At 50.9% G+C, this 22601-nt stretch overlaps 1 protein-coding gene across 3 annotated transcripts; it reads right to left on the bottom strand.

The window, feature by feature from the left end:
• Positions 1-13638: 13638 nt before the first annotated feature.
• Positions 13639-21358, bottom strand: WDR13 (WD repeat domain 13). 3 transcript variants are annotated; one of them, XM_054470600.2, is made up of 10 exons: positions 21188-21358; positions 20765-20844; positions 19857-20097; positions 19351-19460; positions 19096-19226; positions 18186-18493; positions 16847-17027; positions 16603-16744; positions 14442-14560; positions 13639-13985 (listed from the first exon to the last, which is right to left on the bottom strand). In XM_054470600.2, exons 2-10 carry the CDS (start codon positions 20803-20805, stop codon positions 13801-13803), a joined length of 1458 nt encoding a protein of 485 aa, XP_054326575.1. In that variant the 5' UTR covers positions 20806-20844; positions 21188-21358; the 3' UTR covers positions 13639-13800. The 3 variants fall into 3 exon arrangements, with proteins under 3 accessions (XP_054326575.1, XP_054326577.1, XP_054326578.1); XM_054470602.2 differs by lacking the exon at positions 21188-21358 and having other exon boundaries at positions 19857-20063; positions 20765-21073; XM_054470603.2 differs by lacking the exon at positions 21188-21358 and having other exon boundaries at positions 18156-18493; positions 19857-20063; positions 20765-21036.
• Positions 21359-22601: the final 1243 nt, after the last annotated feature.

The raw sequence follows: 22601 nt of genomic DNA, 5'->3' as shown, positions 1-22601 counted from the left end.
GAGTGCAATGGCATGATCTCAGCTCACTGCAACCTCTGCCTCCCAGACTCAAACCATCCTCCCACCTCAGCCTCCTGAGTAGCTGGGACTACAGGCGCACACCACCACTACTGGCTAATTTTTTGTATTTTTGGTAGAGACAGGGTTTTGCCATGTTGGCCAGGTTGGTCTTAAACTCCCAGACTCAAGAGATTCTCCCACCTTGGCCTCCCAAAGTGCTGGGACTACAGGCGTAAGCCACTGCACCCGTCCTATACCATTTTTATTAAACTCAAATAATTAAACTAGTGTCATTTGCCAAAGATTTATCTTAATTATGAGAACTTGGATTCTTAAAGTCTCTGAATTAGTTTCTGAAGGAGGAATCTTTTTCAAGTCTAGTGCATTTACGGTACTAAAGTTCAATTTCTTCCTGGACTACAGAGGACAGCCATTTAAAAAGTCTGATTTCCTCATTTTCCTAAATTTTAGGAATATTTGATTTGTATAAGTGCTTATTTATCTCTATCAGCCAATCAGAACTGAGTTCCTTTAATTCAAGTGATGTTACAAAATAATGTATGGACACCCTCCAGAGACGGGAAAACATTACTCACTCACCGCAGGAGTCTGACTGCAGCCACAGAGGGAGCTTAATGCTTCATTTTCACATGGTTAGCCACAGGGCAAGAGATTCAAGAGACACAGGCTAACATGCCTGACTTCTGCTGTTCTCTGCCAACATCCGTTCATTCATTCCCAGAAGTCACCAAATGGTCAGATCGGAAAGCCAAATTCCCAATCATCACTGCCACCACTAGGGAATAACTCAGCTATAAACAAACCAAAACCAAAAATATAACAGGGGACAGACAGGGTGGCCTGGCCTTGGCTGTCTATTTGCCTTAATTTGACTCACCTAAGGAGCAGGGTGACATGCAGTAAAAAGGTCTTTTTCTATTGATTGCTGCTGGAATTGCCCTTCTGAAGTTTTGCACTGATATCTCTGTGCTCCTGCTCAAGGACCCACAGTGGCTCCCTCCTTCCTGTTACCATGTGGATGCCACTGATTAGTTCCTCAGCTTCCACGTCAGGCTGTCATCTGTCTGAATATGCAACGAGGCCACGGTGCTCACTGTGCGTCACCATCATTGCAAGCAAGGCCAGGGGTGACATCTGCCCTCAGTCTGGGTCTCTGGATAGATTTGAGGGGTTCTTGGCAATGTCAGCTCCCTGAGGGCAGAGGTTTTGTGTGCCTTGTTGACTGTTAGAACTTGGCACAGTGCCTGGCACATGTAGATACTCAGTCAATATAGGTCAGAAGAATGAATGGATATACTTATACTCCCCAACCCTCAACTGAGTCTTGAGGAAACTGAGGCACAGGGTGGTAAAGTGACTGGCTCAGGACCATGTGGGCGAGTCATGGGAGTAACAGGATTTTCCCTGGGTCCCCAGTTACTTACCCAGTGGCCACCCATTTCTTTTCACAGCCCCTCCCCATACCTTTCCTGACAGTGGGAGACAAAGATGTGCACCAGTGGCTGGGTGCGGTGGCTCACACCTGGAATCCCAGCACTTTGGGAGGCCAAGGCGTGTGGATCACTTGAGATCGGGAGTTTGAGACCAGCCTGGTCAACATGCTGAAACCCCGTCTCTACTAAAAACAGTAGAGACGTGTGGTGGTGCACGCCTGTAATCCCAGCTACTTGGGTGGCTGAGGCATGAGAATCGCTTGAACCTGGGAGGCAGAGGTTGCAATGAGCAGAGATCATGCCACTACACTCCAGCCTGAGCAACAGAGCAAGACTCTGTCTCAAAAAAAAAAAAAAAAAAAAAAAAAAGTGCACCACTGAGACCCCCTTTCAAGGAAAGGCTCTCCGCGCAGCTGCAGGGAGTGCGGTGGGCAGGCAGCCTCCAGATGTCAGCTCCATCAGGGTCTGCAGAAAGCCACTTCCCCAAGCTCATGCCCTTTACCCCAAAACACTCTGCCACGCCATCCCTGCTCCAGAGCTCCCTGCTGGGCTGGCCAAGGCTTTGTGTAGCTTGCATCATACTCAGCTCTCCCTGCCCGATCCTGCTTCCTCCTCCTTCCCTTTACATCAACTGATAAACCTCCTGTGCCCCAAACTCCAGCTCAAATTCTGCTTCTAAAGAGCCTGCCCTGTGACACTGCCCAGTGAAACTAAGGGGTCCCAACACTGCATCCACCAGGAGTTACCCCAGGGGAAAGCACATGAGTGGAATGGTCACTTTGTTTATCAGCTGAAGAGTAGTGGAAAGAGTCAAGAAAGCTCACCTGAGAAAACCAGAGGGCTGCAGCTCAAAGTCAAGGGTACAAGAAGTGACCCTGAGAAGGTCTCCAGCACTGTGTTCTATAAGGCTCAGCCCAACACAACCAAGCCGGTGAGTAGAGCAAGAAAACCCAGGACTGGCTTTTATTCAGAACATGTTTCCACCTGGTTCTGAGGGAATCAAGATATCAAAAAGCTGGGCACAGTGGCTCACACCTGTAGTCCCAGCTACTTGAGAGGCAGGGGTGGGAAGATCTCTTGAGCCCAGGAGGCCAAGTCCAGCCTGGGCAACACAGTGAGACCCTCCCCCATCCCTAAAATAAAGAAGAAAGCAGAAAGCCCAACGGAATAGCAGATGGATTGCATGTTTCTGGAGCTGGGAAATCAGTCGGTGGGGAGTTCCTGAAATATGTAATATGCAGCATAGCTCAAGAAACAGGTTGTTTTAACTTAGAAAAACTCAACAATGAAGAGTTGAAAATGGCCAGTCGTGGTGGCTTACACCTGTAAGCCCAGCATTTCGGGAGGCCAGGGTGGGTGGATCACTTGAGGCCAGGAGTTCGAGACCAGCCTGGCCTATGTGGAAAACCTGTCTCTACTAAAAATACAAAAATTAGCTGGGCGTGATGGCATGCATCTGTGGTCCCAGCTACTCGGGAGGCTGAGGCACGAGAATAACTTGAGCCCGGGAAGCAGAGGTTGCAGTGAGCCCAGATGGCGCCACTGCACTCCAGCCTGGGTGACAGAGCAAGATTCTGTCTCAAGGAAAAAAAAAAAAGAAGAAGAAAGTGATGGTACTTGGCACTTGAATAATCTCTCGGATGCAAGAGTAAGTTATGTTGATGTGTTGAGAGCTGACCAGACCAACCCTGTTATGAAATGCTAGAGCATCACCATGGACAGATGGAGGACAAAGCCCCAGAGCCACCAGCCGGAACCTCAGTTAGCTGTGGTAGGAGGGGCTTAATGGCTTCTTCTGTATAATTGAGTACTAATTTCTCACCATGATTGCATTGTGGTCTTGAGCTTATGGCCACTATAAGTTGTTGTTTTGTTTTGTTTTGGAATTTATTATTATTATTATTTAGAGAGAAGGTCTCACTCTGTTGCCCAGGCTAGAGTGCAGTGGCATGATCATGGCACATCTTTTCTATACAGATGAGGCTGTGAGGTAGAATTTGCCATCAGTGACTTCCCCTTTGAATAAGCACCTGAAAATGAACTTAGTGTAGTCATGTCAAGGTCTCATAGGAGCGCTCAACATTGTACTGTAGCCACTTATATTCACTGCAAGAGAGAACACCCAAGGTCACCAAAGTATCCTTTCTTGGGTCCAGGGTGAGAAAATGGGTAAACCATGTGTCCACTTCCTCGCTTTTCCTCCATTGTCCACTAAACCTAATTGATAGGCCCATTTCAATTTTTAGTGTCTACTGTGAAGACTCCTCAATTTGATCCGACCATATGCATGAGTTTGGCTAGGATTCAATTGGCTGTCTTCCATTTCTCTAGCTAAAGATTCGGTCTCTTGTATGGAATACAGGAATTCAAGACTTGTATTTTCAATGTTGATCATGCCTTTCATCAATAAAAAGGGTCCTCTTTGACTGTCTAATGTTTTTTTCCCTAATTTTACTTGAATTTCTATTGCAACTGCTGTTTTCTCTGTCTCTTTACTTTTCTCATGCATTTTAATGCATCATTAAAAAAACTTTCTGAATCATATTGATTCAGATATCATTTGGTTGTTTCTTGGGAGTATTCATTCAGTCTGAGTGCCCTTGTCATTTTTTTTTTTTTCCTGAGACAAAGTCTCACTCTCACCCAGGCTGGAGTGCAGTGGCATGATCTCGGCTCACCATAGCCTCTGCATCCCAGGTTCAAGCGATTCTCCTGCCTCAGCCTCCTGAGTAGCTGGGATTACAGGCACACACCACCATGCCTGGCTAATTTTTGTATTTTTTTGGTAGAGACAAGGTTTCAGTGTGTTGGCCAGGCTGGTCTCAAACTCCTGGCCTCAAGTGATCTACCCACCTCAGCCTCCCAAAGTGCTGGGATTACAGGTGTGTGAGCTGCTGCGCCAACCTATCCCTGTTTTTAATTCCTTTGTGGTTACCTTTAGGTTAAAAAAAATACAGTTGAGGCCAGGTGCGGTAGCTCACGCCTGTAATCCTAGCACTTTGGGAGGCCGAGGTGGGTGGATCACAAGGTCAAGAGATCGAGACCATCCTGGCCAACATGGTGTAACCCCGTCTCTACTAAAAATACAAAAATTAGCTGGGTGTGGTGGCAGGCGCATGTAATCCCAGCTATTCGAGAGGCTGAGGCAGGAGAATCGCTTGAACCCGGGAGGCAGAGGTTGCAGTGAGCCGAGATCACACCACTGCACTCCATCCAGCCTGGCGACAGAACGAGACTCCATCTCAAAAAAAAAAAAAAAAAAAAAAAAAAAAACAATTGAATTTACATTTCTCTAATTATCAGCAGCAGAAATGAAAGAATATCTATTCTCTCCTTTGTGAATAGGATGTGAACTCTTCTGAGATCACACAAATGGGTTTCGATGCTCTGAGAGTCACACAGGCTGGGTGTAGGCATACTTGGGATAACAGACTGGGATGTGAGCCCCATGAGTCACACAGACTGCAGTTTGGAAATGCTGGAGTCAGACAGACTAGGTATAGATACTCATATCGACTGTGATATGAACACTTCTGGGGTCACACAGACAGGAATTTGGACACTTATGGGTCACACAGATTGCAGTGTGAACTTATGGGTTCAGGGACCAGGATGCCAACAATCCTCAGGCCACAAAGACTAGAATGTGGACACTCCTGGCCACATACATACTGGGACATGACTACTTCTGGTGTCACACAGAGCAGGGTGCAGAAACTCCTGGTGTCACACAGTGTCAGGTATAGATCATAGGAGTGTCCATACCCCAGTCTGTGACTCCACCAGAACTCACATTTATTTCTGTGAACACTTTTGTCCACACTGCAGTCTCTCACCCCATTATATCCTGACTGCAGTCTGCATTTCCTTAATAGTGACCACTCTGAAGTCCTTATAAGTCCAGTAATTTAATCTCCTATATTTGAGTTCAGATCTGAAGGCCACTAATGCTGAAGTATTTGCCATAAGCCCAGGTTTAAAGTGTAACCGAAGAGGCATGGATATAGAGACACTTAACAATTGTCCAGTCAGGTGCGGTGACTCACGCCTGTAATCCCAGCACTTTGGGAGGCTGAGGCGGGCAGATCACCTGAGGTCAGGAGTTCCAGACTAGCCTGGCCAATATGGTGAAACCCTGTCTCTACTAAAAATACAAAAAAGTAGCCAGGCCTGGTGGCGCTCACCTGTAGTCCCAGCTACTTGGGAGGCTGAGGCAGGAGAATCACTTGAGCCCCAGAGGCGGAGGTTGCAGTGACCTGAGATCGCACCGCTGCACTCCAGCCTTGGCGACAGAGCAAGACTCCGTCACAAAAATAAATAAATAAACTCTGTCTCAAAAACAAAACAATGGTCCAAGTTCAAGGTCAGAAAATAGGGCATGGGTGATGGAGTAGTTAACACATGCCAGGGTCAGTGCTTTAAAACAGGAAGGTATCAGCCGGGCGTGATAGCACACCCCTGTAATCCCAGCGCTTTGGGAGGCTGAGGCAGGTGGATCACTTGAGGTCAGGAGTTCGAGATCAGCCTGGCTAACATGGCGAAACCCTGTCTCTACTAAAAATACAAAAGTTAGCTGGGCATGGTGGCGCATGCCTGTAATACCAGCTACTCGGGAGGCGGAGGGAGGAGAATCACTTGAACCCAGGAAAGAGAGGTTGCAGTGAGCTGAGATCGTGCCACTGCACTCCAGCCTGGGCAACACAGCGAGACTATCTCAAAAAAAAAAAAAAAAAGCCACACATGGTGGCATGCACCTGTAATCCCAGCTACTCAGAAGGCTGAGGCAGGAGAATCACTTGAACCTGGGAGGGAGAGGTTGCAGTGAGCCAAGATCGTGCCACTGCACTCCAGCCTGGGTGACAAGAGCAAGACTCTGTCTCAATAAAAATAAAACAAATAAAACGGGAAGGTATTGATGGTAAACTCACTAACCAAAGTCCTTGTTTAAGGGGGCATTAACAATGGTAGTTTTATCAGAGGCCTGTGTGGAAGGCAACACTACCAGAGAGGAATTTATAGTGGAAGAATGAACAGAGACCATCGTTTAAAGTCAGATACGGACATTGATGTTAGGAGAGTTAACACAGAGAGTTCAATAATAGACAAGAAAAGCACTGATGATAGAATAAAGACACCCAGATTTGAGGTCAAGTAAGAGGGGCAAGGATTTTTAATGAGTTCTGCTTTAATTATTCTGTTAAATATCTAGACAAAGAGGTGGGATTTTATATTGGGATAGTTAGCAAATGCTTGAACTCAGACTAGAGGAACATTCCAGGCGTAATAGTTAACAGAGACCTTGGTTTAGGGTCAGACCAGAGAAAAAGGGATGAGGACAATCGAATTAATATCTAGGTTTGAGGTCAGTTCAGAGTGGACTCAAGTCTAGAATACTTAACAGAGCCTGGGGTTTGAGTTCACACTCTAGGGGCACTGGTGTTGGAAGAGATAACTGTACAAGTTCAATGACAGATCCACAGGACACTGGCGATGGAGCAGTTGTCAGAGGATCAGATTCAAGGTCAAACCAGATGGGAGCTGGTGGTGTATTTAACAGAAGACTGGTTTGAGAAGGCTTGGAGTGGAAGGATTTGGGGATAGTTAAATGGCTGGGTTGGCTAACTAGACTAGTAGATCTTTAAATATGAAATAGGAAATGTAAGTCCTGGTTAAGAATCAGACAGACTAGAGAGCAAGGATAGTGGAAGAGCTCTGATTAGGGACCAGGATGATACTGAATGTGGAATGACTAGAAAAGACAACCCAGTGGCCAGGCGCGGTGGCTCACGCCTGTAATCCCAGCACTTTGGGAGGCCGAGGAGGGCAGAGCACGAGGTCAAGAGATTGAGACCATCCTGGCCAACATGGTGAAACCCCGTCTCTACTAAAAGTACAAAAATTAGCCGGGCGTGGTGGCATGCGCCTGTAGTCCCAGCTACTCGGGAGGCTGAGGCAGGAGAATCGCTTGAACCTGGGAGGCGGAGGCTGCAGTGAGCCGAGATCACGCCACTGCACTCCAGCCCTGGCAACAGAGCGAGACTCCGTCTGAAAAAAAAAAAAGAAAAGAAAAAAAAAAAAGAAAAGAGAACCCAGATTTTGAGAACAAACCAGAAGAACATTGATGCTTAACAGTAGACCAGATTTGAGATCACACCAATTGATGGTGTGAGTTAAAATGGCCTACATTCAAAGTCAGATCAGAGGAGACTGAAGGTTGAATAGTTAAAAAGAAGACAAGGCATGACCCATGTGGCATTGTTGGATGAAAACTGAACCGAGGTCCAGGTTTGATTCGAGACCAGAAGGACTTTTAAGCTAGAATATCAAATGAAGGTCAGCCGGGCGTGGTGGCTCACGCCTGTAATCCCAGCACTTTAGGAGGCCGAGGCAGGAGGATCACTTGAGGTCAGGCGTTTGAGACCAGCCTGGCCAACATGGTGAAACCCCATCTCTACTAAAAATACAAAAATTAGCCGGGCTTGGTGGCGGGCACCTGTAATCCTGGCTACTCGGGAGGCTGAGGCAGGAGAATCACTTGAACCCAGGAGCAAGAGGTTGCAGTGAGCCAAGATCGTGCCACTGCACTCCAGCCTGGGCAACAGAGTGAGACTCTGTCTTAATAAATAAATAAATAAATAAATAAAGTGCCTGGGTTTGAGCTCATAGGTACTGGTGAAAGAAACATTAAGAGATGCCCAGGGCCGGGCACGGTGGCTCACACCTGTAATCCCAGCACTTTGGGAGGCCGAGGCGGGCGGATCATGAGGTCAGGAGATCGAGACCATCCTGGTCAACATGGTGAGACCCCCGTCTCTACTAGAAAATACAAAAAAATTAGCCAGGCGTGGTGGTGGGCGCCTGTAGTCCCAGCTACTCAGGAGGCTGAGGCAGGAGAATGGCATGAACACGGGAGGCGGAGCTTGCAGTGAGCCGAGATGGCGCCACTGCACTCCAGCCTGGGCGACAGAGTGAGACTCTGTGTCAAAAAAAAAAAAGAGATGCCCAGGTCTGAGATCAGACCAAAGAGGCAATGATAGTAGACTAGTTAACAGAGGCCTGGGCTTAAGTTTAGACTCCATGGGCATTAATGGTACAACTGTTTTGTTGTTGGTGGTGGTGGTGTCGTTTGGGGTTTTTTTGAGATGGAGTTTCACTCTTGTTGCCCAGGGCTGGGGTGCAATGGCGCGATCTTGGCTCACTGCAACCTACGCCTCCTGGATTCAAGCAATTCTCCTGCCTCAGCCTCCCGAGTAGCTGGGATTACAGGCATGCACCACCACGCCTGGCTAATTTTGTATTTTTAGTAGAGACGGGGCTTCTCCATGTTGGTAAGGCTGGTCTCGAACTCCCGACCTCAGGTGATCTGCCCACCTTGGCCTCCCAAAGTGTTGGGATTACAGACGTGAGCCACTGTGCCCAGCCAGTGGTACAACCGTTAATACAGAAGTGCAGACTGGAATTGACACCATAAGGGCATTGGTGGTGAAATAATTAACAGAGGCCCAGATGCAACGTCAGGACTGAGGGTCCTCGAGGTTGGAATGGAGCAAAAGGGCACCGATCACAAAATACAGTAGTTAATAGAAGCCCAAGTTCGTTCAAGGTCAGATCAGAAGCCAATTGCTAGTGAAATATTATACAATAGTCCTGGTTTGAGATTTAACCAGTGGTACACCAGTGGGGTAATAGTTAACAAAGGCCCAGCTTCATTCTGAGACCAGAGAGCCTTTTTTTTTTTTTTTTTTTTTTTTTTTTTTTTTTTTTTTTTTTAGACAGTCTCACTCTGTCGCCAGGCTGGAGTGCAGTGGCGCGATCTCAGCTCACTGCAACCTCTGCCTGCTGGGTTCAAGTGATTCTCATGCCTCAGCCTCCTGAGTAGCTGGGATTACAGGCACGCGTCACCACACCCAGCTAATTTTTGCATTTTTAGTAGAGATGGGGTTTCACCATGTTGGGCAGGATGGTCTCGATATCCTGATCTCATGATCTGCCCACCTTGGCCTCCCAAAGTGCTGGGATTACAGGTGTGAGCCATCGAGCCCAGCCTTTTTTTTTTTTTTTTTTTTTACACAGAGTCTCGCTCTGTCGCCCAGGCTGGAGTGCAGTGGCGCGATCTCGGCTCACTGCAACCTCCGCCTCCCGGGTTCAAGTGATTCTCCTACCTTAGCCTCCCGAGTAGCTGGGACTACAGGCACGTGCCACCACGCCCGGCTAATTTTTTTGTATTTTTAGTAGAGACAGAGTTTCACCGTGTTAGCCAGGATGGTCTCGATCTCCTGACCTCGTGATCTGCCTGCCTTGGCCTCCCAAAGTGCTAGGATTACAGGTGTGAGCCACTGCGCCTGGCCCAGAGAGGCTCTTGATGGTAAAGTAGTTGACAGACGCACAGGTTCAAAGTCAGACAAATGGCAGGGAACAGTTAATCGAAGCCTCGATTTGAGGCAAGACCAGAGTGGAATTGATAGTGGAATGATTGACAGAGCTTCAGATCTGATGTGAAATCAGTGATGCTGAACAAGTTAACCGAGGCCCAAATGTGACTGATAACACTATTTTTATTCTTTCTTCATTATTTATTCCCCCTTAGGTGGTGAGTCAAGAAAAGTACCACCAAGATGAGTTTAAAGTAGAATGTCAAATCTGCCACCTCAAAATTTCACAAGGACGAAACCCCCAAAATCATGCACAACAATATTCACGATTAATCATCTTGAATCCAGACTCAATAGAGAATGTGAAGAGTGTAAACAAAAGAAGGAAGTGTTAGCGAAAAAGGAGGTTCCTCAAAATTATCCTGCCATCCACAGACCTTGGTGGAAACTGGGCATCTGTGTGGTGTTGCACACTGTGCAGAAAAACAGTAACAGAGCAGGCCTCGACTGCAATCCTTGGAAAGGCCTGCTTCAAGGTTGGCCCTTGGGTGGTATCTAAGAACATAGATTCCAGGAGGGTTCCCACCATTCCCTAAGAGATAAGAATGGCTCACTCGGGCCGGGTGTGGTGGCTCACACCTGTAATGCCAGCACTTTGGGAGGCCAAGGTGAGAGGATCACTTGAGCCCAGGAGTTCAAGGCCAGCCTGGGCAACATGGCGAAACCCATCTCTGCAAAAATCAGCTGGGGTCGTGGTGGTGCATGTCTGTGGTCCCAGCTACTTCGGAAGATGAGGCAGCAGGACCGCTTGAGCCTGGGAGGTTGAGGCTGCAGCAAACCATGTTTGAGCCACTGCACTCCAGCCTGGGCAACAAAGTGAGACCCTGTCTCAAAAAAAAAAAAAAAAAAAGAAAGAAAAAAAAAAGAATGACTTACTCTACCTAAGCTGTTTGTATAAAAAAGTGGGCCAGGAGCGGTGGCTCATGCCTGTAATCCCAGTACTTTGGGAGGTCGAGGCAGGCGGATCACAAGGTCAAGAGATGGAGACCAGCCTGGCCAATACGGTGAAACCGCGTCTCTACTAAAAATACAAAAATTAGCTGGGCATGGTGGCAGCTACTCAGGAAGCTGAGACAGGAGAATTGCTTGAACCCAGGAGGTGGAGGTTGCAGTAAGCCGAGATCACGCCACTGCACTCCAGCCTGGCGATAAAGTGAGACTCCATCTCAATAAAAAAAAAAAAAAAGGTGGTTTATGCTGAGCCCCTGCTTTCCTTTTGGGAGTCTGGGATTTGGGTAGGTGCCAGGCAGGGCGTGCCTATGTGACCATACCCCAATAAAAACTTGATACCAGCCAGGTGCTCATGCCTGTAATCCCAGCAGTTTGGGAGGCTGAGGTGGGAGGATCACTTGAGGTCAGGAGTTCAAGATCAGCGTGGCCAACATGGTGAAACCCCATCCCTACTAAAAATACAAAAATTAGCCGGGCTAGCTGGTGCATGCCTGTAGTTCCAGCTATTCGGGAAGCTGAGGCCCAAGGATCGCTTGAACCCAGGAGGTGGAGGCTGCAGTGAGCCAAGACCACGCCACTGCATTCCAGCCTGGGTGTCAGAGCAAGACCCCACCCCTCCAAAAAAAAAAACCAAAACAACAACAACAAAAAAAACCTCTGGGTGCTGAGTCTCTAATTGAGCTTCTTTGGTCAGCAACATTTCGCATGTATTGTCACAACCCATTACTGTGAACCGAGCACATCTTGTGTGACTCCAATGAGAGAGAAGCCCTGGAAACTTTGTCTGGGTCTCTCTGGGAGTTGGTCCTGCACACCGTTTCTTTTTGCTGATTTTGCTCCATATCTTTTTGTTGTAATAAGTTAATCGTAGCCATGAATACAACCACATACTGAGTCTCGGGAGTCCTCCTAGCAAATCACTGGTCTTGCAACTGGTATTGAGGACCATGACACACACACAAACATACATGACCTTTACCACGGGAACAATCCAGCTCACTGATGTCCCTATCTCACCACCATGTACCCTGAGGTCTATTAGATGGAAGTGCCAGTTAGAAATGCTTGGGGTGCAAGTAACCACACTGTCAAATAACTGGACTGAACAAACGGGAGATTATTTCCCTCCAATAAGACTGTTGGTGCGAGTTCAGCAGCTCAGCAATGCTGGGCCAAGCTGGAGTCTCTACCACGCTGTGGACTGACCCTAAGGTCCCAAGATGTCAGTCAGAGTTCCAGTCAACGCATATGTGGCAACAAATGGAGCTGAGAAGGAAGGGAGGGGCCGGAGCAAGAGCCTCTTTGCTGCTTCAGGTAACTTTGACATTTTCTGGTGACGCAGGCCACTGATAAGCGATTTTGGTTATTTACCCCCATCAATACTCAAAGCTTTTTCTCCTCTCTTGGGGCTCCCCTCAAATACTTAACATCACTTTCTGGTCTCTGAGCTGTTCCAGGGCTGGAATTTGTACCCTGGATGGGGCTGGGAAGAGACAGGGGTGGTCTGAGGGATGGAGATTCTGCCACACAGCAGGAGGCCCCAGGTCAGCCTTAACTTCCGGTTGCTCCTGCACCAGCTTGGGGCTCCAGGACTCAACACCTCTGCTCCCTGCTTTCAATAAACAACACAATGCACAGAGGGGTTGGGACTATCGCCCCCTGAGGAGGCAGCAGAGTCCTGCAGCCTAACATAGTGAACCCCCTGGGGGTCTGACCCAACATTCCCCCCGCCAACTCCTCCACTGTCACTACCCTGGTGCAAGTCCCCATCACTGCGCTCAGAGGGGTCTCCTGCTGGGTCCCCTGCTTCTACCCCCACCCCCAATCTGTTCCCTTCAGCAGCCAGAGGGAGCCTCTATGACCAAGTCAGATCATGTTCCTCCTCTGCTTGACACCTTCTGGTCACCCCCACTCAGAAAAAAAGCCAAAGTCCTAACTGTGGCCCATGAAACATCTGGCCTGTCCGACCTCATCTACTGTCACACTCTGGTCCAGCAAGACTCTGGCATACACAATGATCCTTCTGGAGCGCTCCAGCCTCAGTGCCTTTAGGCTGGCTTTCTCTCTGCCTGGAATGTTCTCCCCCTACACTATGACTCCCACTCACTTCATTCAGGTCTTTAAATGTCACCCTGAGCCAGGCGTGGTGGTTCATGCCTGTAATCCCAGCACTTTGGGAGGCTGAGGCGAGTGGATCGCTTGAGCCCAGGAGTTCGAGACCAGCCTGAGCAACATGGCGAGACCCCCGTCTCTACTAAAAATACAAAAATTACCCGAGTGTGGTGGCGCACACCTGTAGTCCCAACTACTTGGGAGGCTTAAGTGAGGATCACTTGAGCCCTGGAGGTTGTGGCTGCAGTGAGCTATGGTCATGCCACTGCATTCCAACCTGGGTGACAGAGACCCTGTCTCAAAAAGAAAAAAGTCACCCTGTCAGGATCATCTTCCCTGATGCTGTCACCATAAAGAGCCCACTCCCCCAACTTCTGCAGCTCTGTCTCCCATCCTTGCTTTATTTTCTTCATACCACTCATCGTTAGCTGGCCTGTTCCATATTTTTGTCTACTGTCTCCGCTATGATGCAAGCCCGATGAGGGCAGGCATTTCCGTCACTTTAGGTCAGAGCAGTATCCCCAGTGCGTAGAACAGTTCCTGGCACACGGTCAGGGCTCACTAATGTCTATCGAATGCATGAGTGTGTAAAACAGTTAAGGCAGGGCCTGTAACCCAGCAGACATTCAATCAATGCTTGTGGAATGAATGAATCCGTCGATGCATGAATGCACAAATGAGTCAATGAACCCCGTTCCACCGTGTTCCTGGAGCTGCCCGCTGCCCTCTGCCCTGTCCGTCCCCGGCAGAGCTGGGAGCCGGCCCTCAGCATGACCACCGAAACTTTATTTACAACACGAGGCTGGAGTAAGAGGGGTGGGATAGAGGACAGCAGCAGGGCCGACAGGACCCTACTTCTGCTCCCGCCTCCAGACGATGACCATGCCGCTGGCGTCACTGGAGGCCAGTAGGCTCTCGTCGCAGTTGAAGCTGACATCAAGCACAGGTGCACTGTGGCCCTGCAGCTTGTTGACAGCAGCCTTGGCCGCCCGCTCCACATCAAAGAAGTGCACGCACATGTCCTCACTGCCCGTCACTGTCGGGGTGAGAGGGAGAGGCCATCGGGAGGCGCCTGGGGTGCCCCTGGTGGGAAGTCCCTGAGCTGTCTGAGGTGTTGAAGGGTGTATGTCCGAGGTGTGAGGTCCTAGCATGGCTTGGGGAGGTTTGAGGGGCCCTATCCCTAGATGGGAGGTCACCTGGCTGTTTTGGTACTGTGTGCAGAGTGCAAGTTCTCTGGGCTGTTTGGGGAGTAAGTGCGTTCAAAGTGTGAGTTTTCATCACTTCTCGGCCTTTTGGCCGAGATCAAGTGCAAACTGTGAGTTCTCTGAGCTGTTTGGAGCTGTGAGTTCCACAGTGAGGCTGTTGGGGCAGGAGGGGTCATGAGGTCCAGGAAGTCAGGGCATCGGTGTCGTGATGTCTGAGCCAGGTTGGCACCAGCCCTGGTTCCTGCCCCTCCCCAGACACCCAGATCCCCTGTCCCTACAGGACTCACCCACGCAGGCCCCCTGGCGGAAGGACATGAGGGGACAGAAGATGCTGCGCACAGGATGTGAGCTCTGCTCGATGGGGAAGCTTCTCTTCAGCTGCAGGGTCCCCTCGTTGTCTACCACCCTGAGAGGACGAGAGAGTGGGTCAAAACACAGCCCCAGCCCTAGCAGGGAGACAAGTTGTGGGCCTGTGTCCCCACCCCTGTGCCTAAGTTCTTTACAAGGTTCATGAAACCCAATTTTTTTTTTTTGTTTTTGAGACAGGATCTCACTCTGTCACCCAGGCTGGAGTGTAGTGGTGCGATCACGGCTCACTGCAGCCTCAACCTCCTAGGCTCAAGTGATCCACCCGCCTCAGTCTCCCGAGTAGCTGGGACTACCTATAGGCACACACCACACCCAGCTTATGAAACCCAATTCTGAGATGACTACATAAACTATAAATAGGGGTTGATGTGTGAGTTACTGATATAAATGGGAGGCTCTGCAGTTTCATTCACTAGTTTTTCTTTGTAAGGGTCTCTAAAAGATCCTGGTGTTAAGACAGGCACAAAGAGAGGAAATGAACACACCATGGTACGCCCACACTGTGGAAAACTGCACAGCCCTTAGAGAGAATAAACCACTGTCTCCATAGGTAACCTGGGGGGTTTCCACAAGGCATCGCCTAGTGAGAAACTCGAAATGTAGGAAAGGCCATTTCTTTTTTCTTTCTTTTTTTAGGAGATGGAGTCTGGCTCTGTCACCCAGGCTGGAGTGCAATGGCATGATCTCGCCTTACTGCAACCTCCGCCTCCCAAGTTCAAGCAATTCTCCAGCCTCAGCCTCCCGAGTAGCTGGGATTATAGGCGCCTGCCACCACGCCCGGCTAATTTTTGTATTTTTAGTAGAGACGGGGATTCACCATGTTGGCCAGGCTGGTCTTGAACTCCTGACCTCAGGTGATCCACCTGCCTTGGCCTCCCAAAGCGCTGAGATTACAGGCGTGAGCCACTGTGCCTGGCCGGAAAAGGCCATTTCTTTAAAACATCTTTCCTTCAAAACTGTGGCGGGAGCTAGGCAAGGTGGCTCACGTCTGTAATCCCAGCACTTTGGGAGGCCGAGGTGCAAGGATCACTTGAGGCCAGGAGTTCAAGACCAGACTGGGTAACACAGCAAAACCTCATCTCTACAAAAAATAGATTTAAAAGGTTGGCCAAGCATGGTGGCGTGTGCCTGTAATCTCAGCTACTTAGGCTGAGGTGGGAGAATCACATGAGCCCAGGAGTTGGAGGTTGCAGTGAGCCATGATCATGCCACTACACTCCAATCTGGGTAACAGCAAAACCCTGTCTCACAAACAAACAAAAACATACATAGATATGTGTACACGCCTAGGATTTGTGGAAAGAGAAGGATATGTGGAAAGATGTGGATCATTAATGGGCTTTACTGTGGCAGGAGGAGGCCAGAGGTGGCAGGAGGAAGAAAGGAGAGGCTGTGGGAAATGGGCACAAACTTAAATTAAAAAATTGTTAAGTATATATACAGAAATTGTTTAAAAAGGAGGAGAGAAATAAAGGGGTAGAATAAAAAGCATCCTGTTAGGCAGTGGTTTTCAGGCCTGGCCAGACATTGCTTAGGGAATTTCTCAATCTACCAATGCCCAGGCCCATCCCAAAGCTTCTGAAATTACTGGCCTGTAGAGGGGCCCAGACAGGAGTTTTTGAAGCTCTTCAGGTCATTCCAATGTGTGGCCCAGGCTGAGAACTGCATTTGGGTAACATGACAGATTTGAGTGGGGACAGTAACCCCCACACTGCTCCCCACAAAAAAAAAAAAAAAAAAAAGAAGAAAAAGAAAAAAGGAAGGAAGAAAGGAAAACAGGCCTCTGCTTTAAGTAGCCCTAATCTATTTTATGCTTCAGTTTGCTCACCTGCAAAATGGAGATAATAACAGCACCTACCTCACAGGTCGGTGCAAGGATTGAATATGGTGATACGTGGAAATGCTTCCAACAGGGCCTGGCCGCAGTGATGGCTGTAAACGCGCTCACTACTGCTATTACTGTTACTGCTACTACTGCTCCCTCAATTAAATTAACCTGATGAAGGCGATGAGCTACTGTCCCAGTGTGCTGCAGGAGGCAGATCCTCCGTCTCCAGGAGGCCCTGATGGGGGACCCACCTGTAGAGCAGCAACTTGTTGAGGCAAGCATTGATGAGCAGTGAGGGATCCCGGGCCTCGCGGCTGACCCAGGACCGGGCTGAGATGCTGGTCACAGGGCTCCCTTCATGCACCACCAAACGCTTGGCTTTGGTCAGCTTCCCTGCAGCAGCAGAGGGAGGGAAGGCAAAGGTGAGGGTGAGGGCTGTGCCCTGGGAGGGCTGGAGGGCGAGCACCCAAAGATGCAGGCCTGCTGTCTGCCTACCTGTGGCCATGTCAAAGAGGAAAGAGAAGACACTGCCACGGTCATCACCCGCCCAGAGCAGCCGGCCAGGGGCATCAAAGGACAGAGCAAGGACACGGCCCGTCAGCTTGCTGGAGCCCCCCTTCACTTTCTTGCCCGTGGAGATGTTCATGACATGCACGTTGTGCTTGGCGTTCCCCACCTGTGGGGAGAATGCACAGACCATCATCCTGCTTCCAGCCAGGCCCTCCTTGAGTTTGACCACAGTGGGACTGCTGTTGATGCGACTGGCTGGTCCCTATTAGAGTCTATTCACAGTAGGGCTGTGGCAGGGAGACAAGAAGGTGACCAAGCATGAATCCACTTCCCTAGCCAGCCCCTTTTGCAATCTGCCCAGAGTAGGCCACCTGCCTATGGGACTAAAGGGGCCTTCAGAGCCATCATGCTGCCCCTTGGCCAGTCCTCCTACAGTGTGAGAACCATAGGGCCCGCCTAGGCCTGTGATCCCAGCTTTCCCCTGCTCCCTGGCTGCTCCTTTCTGGAACTTGTGGGGCTGCTGCTGATGCGGGGAGGATCCCGGCCCGCAAGCTCACTCTTGGTCTGTTCCTCTGCAGTTCACCCCACTCCACCCCAGGCCATGCCAGACTTTCTAATGTCCTTTCCCTGCTCTCTTACCAACCTACCCCAGAGTCTGACACGGTGGGGCCACTGACAGACCAGACGAGGCTCAGCCTCATCATCCTGCTCCTCAGAGGTAGCCCCTGCAGTTGGAAAACTGTAGGACTGCAGCTAATGGGACCAAAGGCACCCCAGAGCCAGAACCCTGACCCTGGCCCGTACTCCCTGGAGTGTACCACAGCAAGGCCATCCCAGACCAAGAACGGCACTCCCCTTTTTTTTGGGGGGTGGAGTCTCGCTCTGTCGCCCAGTGGCGCCATCTCGGCTCACTGCAAGCTCCACCTCCCAGGTTCACGCCATTCTCCTGCCTCAGCCTCCCAAGTAGCTGGGACTATAGGTGCCCGCCACCACGCCCGGCTAATTTTTTGTATTTTTAGTAGAGACGGGGTTTCACTGTGTTAGCCAGGATGGTCTCGATCTCCTGACCTCGTGATCCGCCCGCCTCCGCCTCCCAAAGTGCTGGGATTACAGGTGTGATCCACTGCGCCTAGCCCACTCCCCTGTCTTCTGATCTGCTTCCCTTTTAAGTCTGACCACACTAGGACTGCTGTGACGAGATTGGGTGGGGGGTGGGGGGGGTCCTAGGCCCCCCTGGCTATCCCTCCTTATACTCTGATTCCCTCGGATAGCCTTCCTGACCCAGCCAACCAGCCCTTGGTGAGTGGGTGTCCTGGAGCCTGACCACAGTGAGGTTGTTGTTGACAGGCTGGAAGGTGCAGCAGAGCAGTTCAGCGCCATCGGGGTCAGGGATCTCCCGGATGCAGCGGCCATCCTCAGAGGCCCAGATGCGCATGGTGGCATCCAGTGAGGTGGACACGAGGATGTCATTGGAGAGGGACCAGGCGAAGTCGGAGACACCGCGGGTGTGGCCCCGTAGCACGCGAAGCACTGTGGGTGGGGCAGGCACCAGCTGGCACAGGGAGATGCTGCCGTCGAGTGAGCAGCAGGCCAGGCGGTGTCGGTCATCATTGGCGAAGCGCACCCTTGGGACTACAATGCCAAGAAGCCATTAGTGGGAGTCTGCACACTCACTGGGCACTTTTCTCTCTAAAAGGCTCTGATGTGTGTGCCTGGGGCTGGGGCCCCACTGCATGAGGCACAGTGGCCTCAGCAAAGGGCTTTCCTTGGCTGACAAAGGGAACTGTAACCCCTGAAGACCCTCTGCCAAAGCTCCCTAAGTCTTAGCAGCTCCTTTGGAGATTGCAAAAATCTTCTGCAACGTGAAAAAGTTCCTGTCTTAGCAAACACTTTATAATCAAGGTCTTGGCAATTTGCAAAACCCTTGACACTGTAGCCCACTCTGCCCTCTGCAAGGGGATTTATCATCAGCAAAGGCTTTGAACTCTTCCAAGTGACTCAGGAACCCAGGCAGCCTGCTGCAAAGGGCTCTCTCTTAGGCTTCTGAGGCCCTTTCCAGTAGATGAAGCACTGACCACTTTGCAGAGGGATTTTCAGTCTACAAAAGGCTTTATGGATGGTCATTCTTCCTTTGGAGGTGTGCCAGGGGCCTTGGATTCAGAAAAGGATGCCTTGGTTGGTTGTCACAGTTTGGGCAAATGCTTGGTGATGTAACCCGCCACCCACTGGCTCACCTGCCTCATCCACGTGCTGGTCAAAAACATGGTACATGCCCGCAAAGGCATAGTTCTCGCTCAGTGATGTGTCCCCGGCCATGGCCCGACTTGCCTCTGCCGCTGATGTGGGCACCACGCTGCCAGGGGGCCTGGGCCCCAGTAGGAAGTGAGGGGTGACAGGAGGTAGATGCGAGAGTGTTCAGTCTGCCATTGCCCCAGGGCCCCTCTCCTCCTCGCAACCCGCCCCCCGCCTTGGCTGCCTCTGGTGCATACCTGTCCTCATAGACGGCACGGTTCATCTGCGCCTGCAGCTGGTAGGAGCCTCTGCTGACAGAACGACGGTGCCCACGGGCCCCCAGAGCCCGAGGATCATCCTCAAAGTCCTGCAAATGGAGAGGGTCAGGGTGGGTGCATCTTGCAAAAAGCCCGAGAACCTTTGAGGTGTGGAGCCCTGAAAATCTACCTAGAGTCAGATCACTTCTCACTGTGTCCCCTGCCACCACCACCGCTGCCCACTTGTACTACTGCAGTGGCTTCCTCACGAGTTCTGCTGTTCCTGCCCTCCCCCTGCTCAGCAGATACTAAAGACAGGGCTTGCTATATGTTTACTGACCTGTTTACCAAGTTTGTGTGTTTACTGGTTTACTTGGCATATTATCTTTTTGTCCTCTGCTGATGCAGAACAGTGCCCAGCAAAGAGCAGGTGCTTGATGAAAGTCAGTGGAGTGAATGTGTGCAGGCAGGGTATGCCCAGGGGGTGAATGTGGCCAGGAGCTCACCTCCATGCGGTCAAGAGTAGTACGGCTACTGCGGACGATGCTGTTGCTATAGGCACGAGCACTGCCTGGCTCGGAGAGGGGCCCGTAGCGCTGGCCGAGCAGCTGCCCCCGAAGCCTCAGGTACTGCCGACGCAGCGCTGGGGGGTGCCCAGCCTTGGCATTCTCCCGCAGCAGCTGGCTGCGCCGGCGGATATACTGCGTCCGAAACTGTGGAAACGTTGGTGTGCGGTACGCGTTGTACCTGCAGGGTCAGGATGCAGGGCAGGCAGCAGGCACAGGACAGAGGGAATCAATCAGCTCCGGGGGTAGGGCAGGAGAGTGAGGTGTGTGGCAGTGACTGGGGCCTAGGTGGTAAGAATGACTAGCAGTGGTGAGGGGGGACCTCCTGTGGTGGGAGTGAGTCTGCAGTAATAATGAGCATGGTCATGAGGTCAGTTTGCAGACAACAGAGTCAGTCTGCTGCCGTGCTGGGGTCCCTACGGGGTGACTGGGTCAGCGCAGACAATAATTAGGGTCAGTATACCAGGGCGACAGAAGTCAGACTGACATTATGGGGGTCAGCGTTGGGAGGTGATGGGGTCAGAATGGGGAAGTGATGATGTAAAAAAAAAAAGTCTAGGGGACACCCATAAGGGATAGGATGTCACCTGCCCGAGCCCCACCTCCCTCTCACAGGCAGCCTCTTTGCGCATGCCCACATCTGACCACATTTTCCTAGCTTGCTGTTTAGAATCCTCTCCGGCCCAGCCAACTCACCGCCGGCGTGCCCGCCCCCGCTATTGCGCATGCTCACCTCCGGCATGCCCACGCAGCCGCACAAGGCAAGTTCTCCGCCCAGCCTCACTTATCGCCATTGCGCATGCACCACAGTAAGTTCTGCTCCCATGGGCTTTGACCCCACGCCTCACCTCGCGTCCACTGCTAAGACTTGCTGCCACACCGCGGCCATTCCCCGGCCTCCTCCTCTGGCGTGTCCGCCCGCGGCAGCCTGCAGGACAAGGGCCTGGAATGTGAGCGTCCCGAGCGAAGGGATCTAGTTCCGTCCCTTTCACCAGGCGACCATTGCCATAGACATCGAGTCCCTCCGCGCCAGAGATGTCACGAACTCCCACCCGGCTGTTACCATGGTCATCACCCCAGCCCTGCCCTTCCTGGGCAGCGCCCGGGTGACACACAGCGATTCAGAACAGACACCGCCCCTCCCCAGTCGCCATAGCAACGCCCCTCCCCCGCCTAGCATTCCTCGCTTGACATTCCCCACCCATCTTGTCCCCGCCGCCCTCCGCCTTCCCTTCTCAGGTCCAAGAGCATAGCCCGGGATCGGGGACCACCTCCGGGGCTGCCTCCGGTTCTTGAGGCCCCCCGGAGCGGCCCTGAGACCACTGTCGCCGGTTCCTTCTGTCTCTCTTCCCTTTCTCAGGCTCCAGGCAAGATGGCTGCCTGCTATCAGAAAGAGCTGCCGAGCCCAGAGCGAATCGATAGGCATCCTTCCCAGGGCGTGGGAGTCTCGCAGGCGCATTGAGGGACATTCACTTCAAGCCCAAGGACGGAGGCTCCACCCCTCGACTTCTACCCACTCGTTAATGGCACTTTTTGTATATACAAGAATAATGTCCCAGGGACATAGCGTCAGGGGTGAGTTTGCGAATCATTCCCTAGAAATCAGAAGTACAACATTATAAAAAAGAGAAGAAACACGACTTTTAAAACTGGTGTAGGGCCGGGCGCGGTGGCTCACGCCTGTAATCCCAGCACTTAGGGAGGTCGAGGCAGGTGGATCACTTGAGGCCAGGAGTTCAAGACCAGCCTGGCCAACATGGTGAAACCCCGTCTCTACTAAAAATACAAAAATTAGCCGGATATGGTGGCGGGCGCTTGTAGTCCCAGCTACTCGGGAGGTTGTGGCAGGAGGATCGCTTGAGCCCAGGATGCGGAGGTTGTAGTGAGCTGAGATCGCGCCACTGCACTCTAGCCTGGGCGACGGGAGTGAAACCCTGTCTCAAAAAAAAAAAAAAAAAAAAAAAAAAAGTGGTGTAGGCCACTTTTCAGCAGCACAATCTTGTCCAAGCAAAACTTGAATAATAGAATAAAAAATCATCATATATGCAAAGACGCCTTGAAAGTTCACCAGTTCTTGCAGTGGGCCTCTGCACACCCCTGGGATGAGTAAGGTCGGATGTGTGTGTGTGTGACTGGGATGGTTGGACTTGGATGCCCCCAGAAAGCTTGAGGCTTGAGTTTCTTTTTTTTTTTTTTGAGACGGAGCCTCGCTCTGTCGCCCAGGCTGGAGTCCAGTGGCGCGATCTCAGCTCACTGCAAGCTCCGCCTCCCAGGTTCACGCCATTCTCCTGCCTCAGCCTCCCGAGTAGCTGGGACTACAGGCGCCCGCCGCCACGCCTGGCTAATTTTTTGTATTTTTAGTAGAGACGGGGTTTCACCGTATTAGCCAGGATGGTCTTGATCTCCTGACCTCGTGATCTGCCTGCCTCGGCCTCCCAAAGTTCTGGGATTACAGGCGTGAGCCACTGCGCCCAGCCGGGGCTTGAGTTTCTAAAGACAGAAGATAGAATTAGGCAAAAGAAGCTTTGGGGTTTGGATCCAAGGAGGCTGTCTGAATCTATTTCAACTTCCAGCAGGAAGCTGCATTTCAAACTGTTCATCTTAACGTTATCAGGGTAAACTTCCTGTTGGATCTTAACATCAACTGACATAAAATTCAAAGCTGTTATTTTCCACATTATTTTT

This window comes from Pongo pygmaeus, chromosome X, assembly GCF_028885625.2.
Source record: "Pongo pygmaeus isolate AG05252 chromosome X, NHGRI_mPonPyg2-v2.0_pri, whole genome shotgun sequence".
Taxonomy (NCBI): domain Eukaryota; kingdom Metazoa; phylum Chordata; class Mammalia; order Primates; family Hominidae; genus Pongo; species Pongo pygmaeus.
Note: the sequence above shows the minus strand (reverse complement) of the source record. Positions and strands in the feature narration are given on the sequence as shown.

Excerpts from the sequence above, each read along its gene's own strand:
- WDR13 (XM_054470600.2), bottom strand. The coding sequence starts at position 20,805 with ATGGCCGCGGTGTGGCAGCAAGTCTTAGCAGTGGACGCGAG. Across the intron at positions 19,461-19,856 it reads CTACTCTTGACCGCATGGAG|GACTTTGAGGATGATCCTCG; the intron begins GTGAGCTCCTGG and ends CTCCATTTGCAG. Across the intron at positions 16,745-16,846 it reads CCTCTTTGACATGGCCACAG|GGAAGCTGACCAAAGCCAAG; the intron begins GTAGGCAGACAG and ends CTGCTGCTGCAG.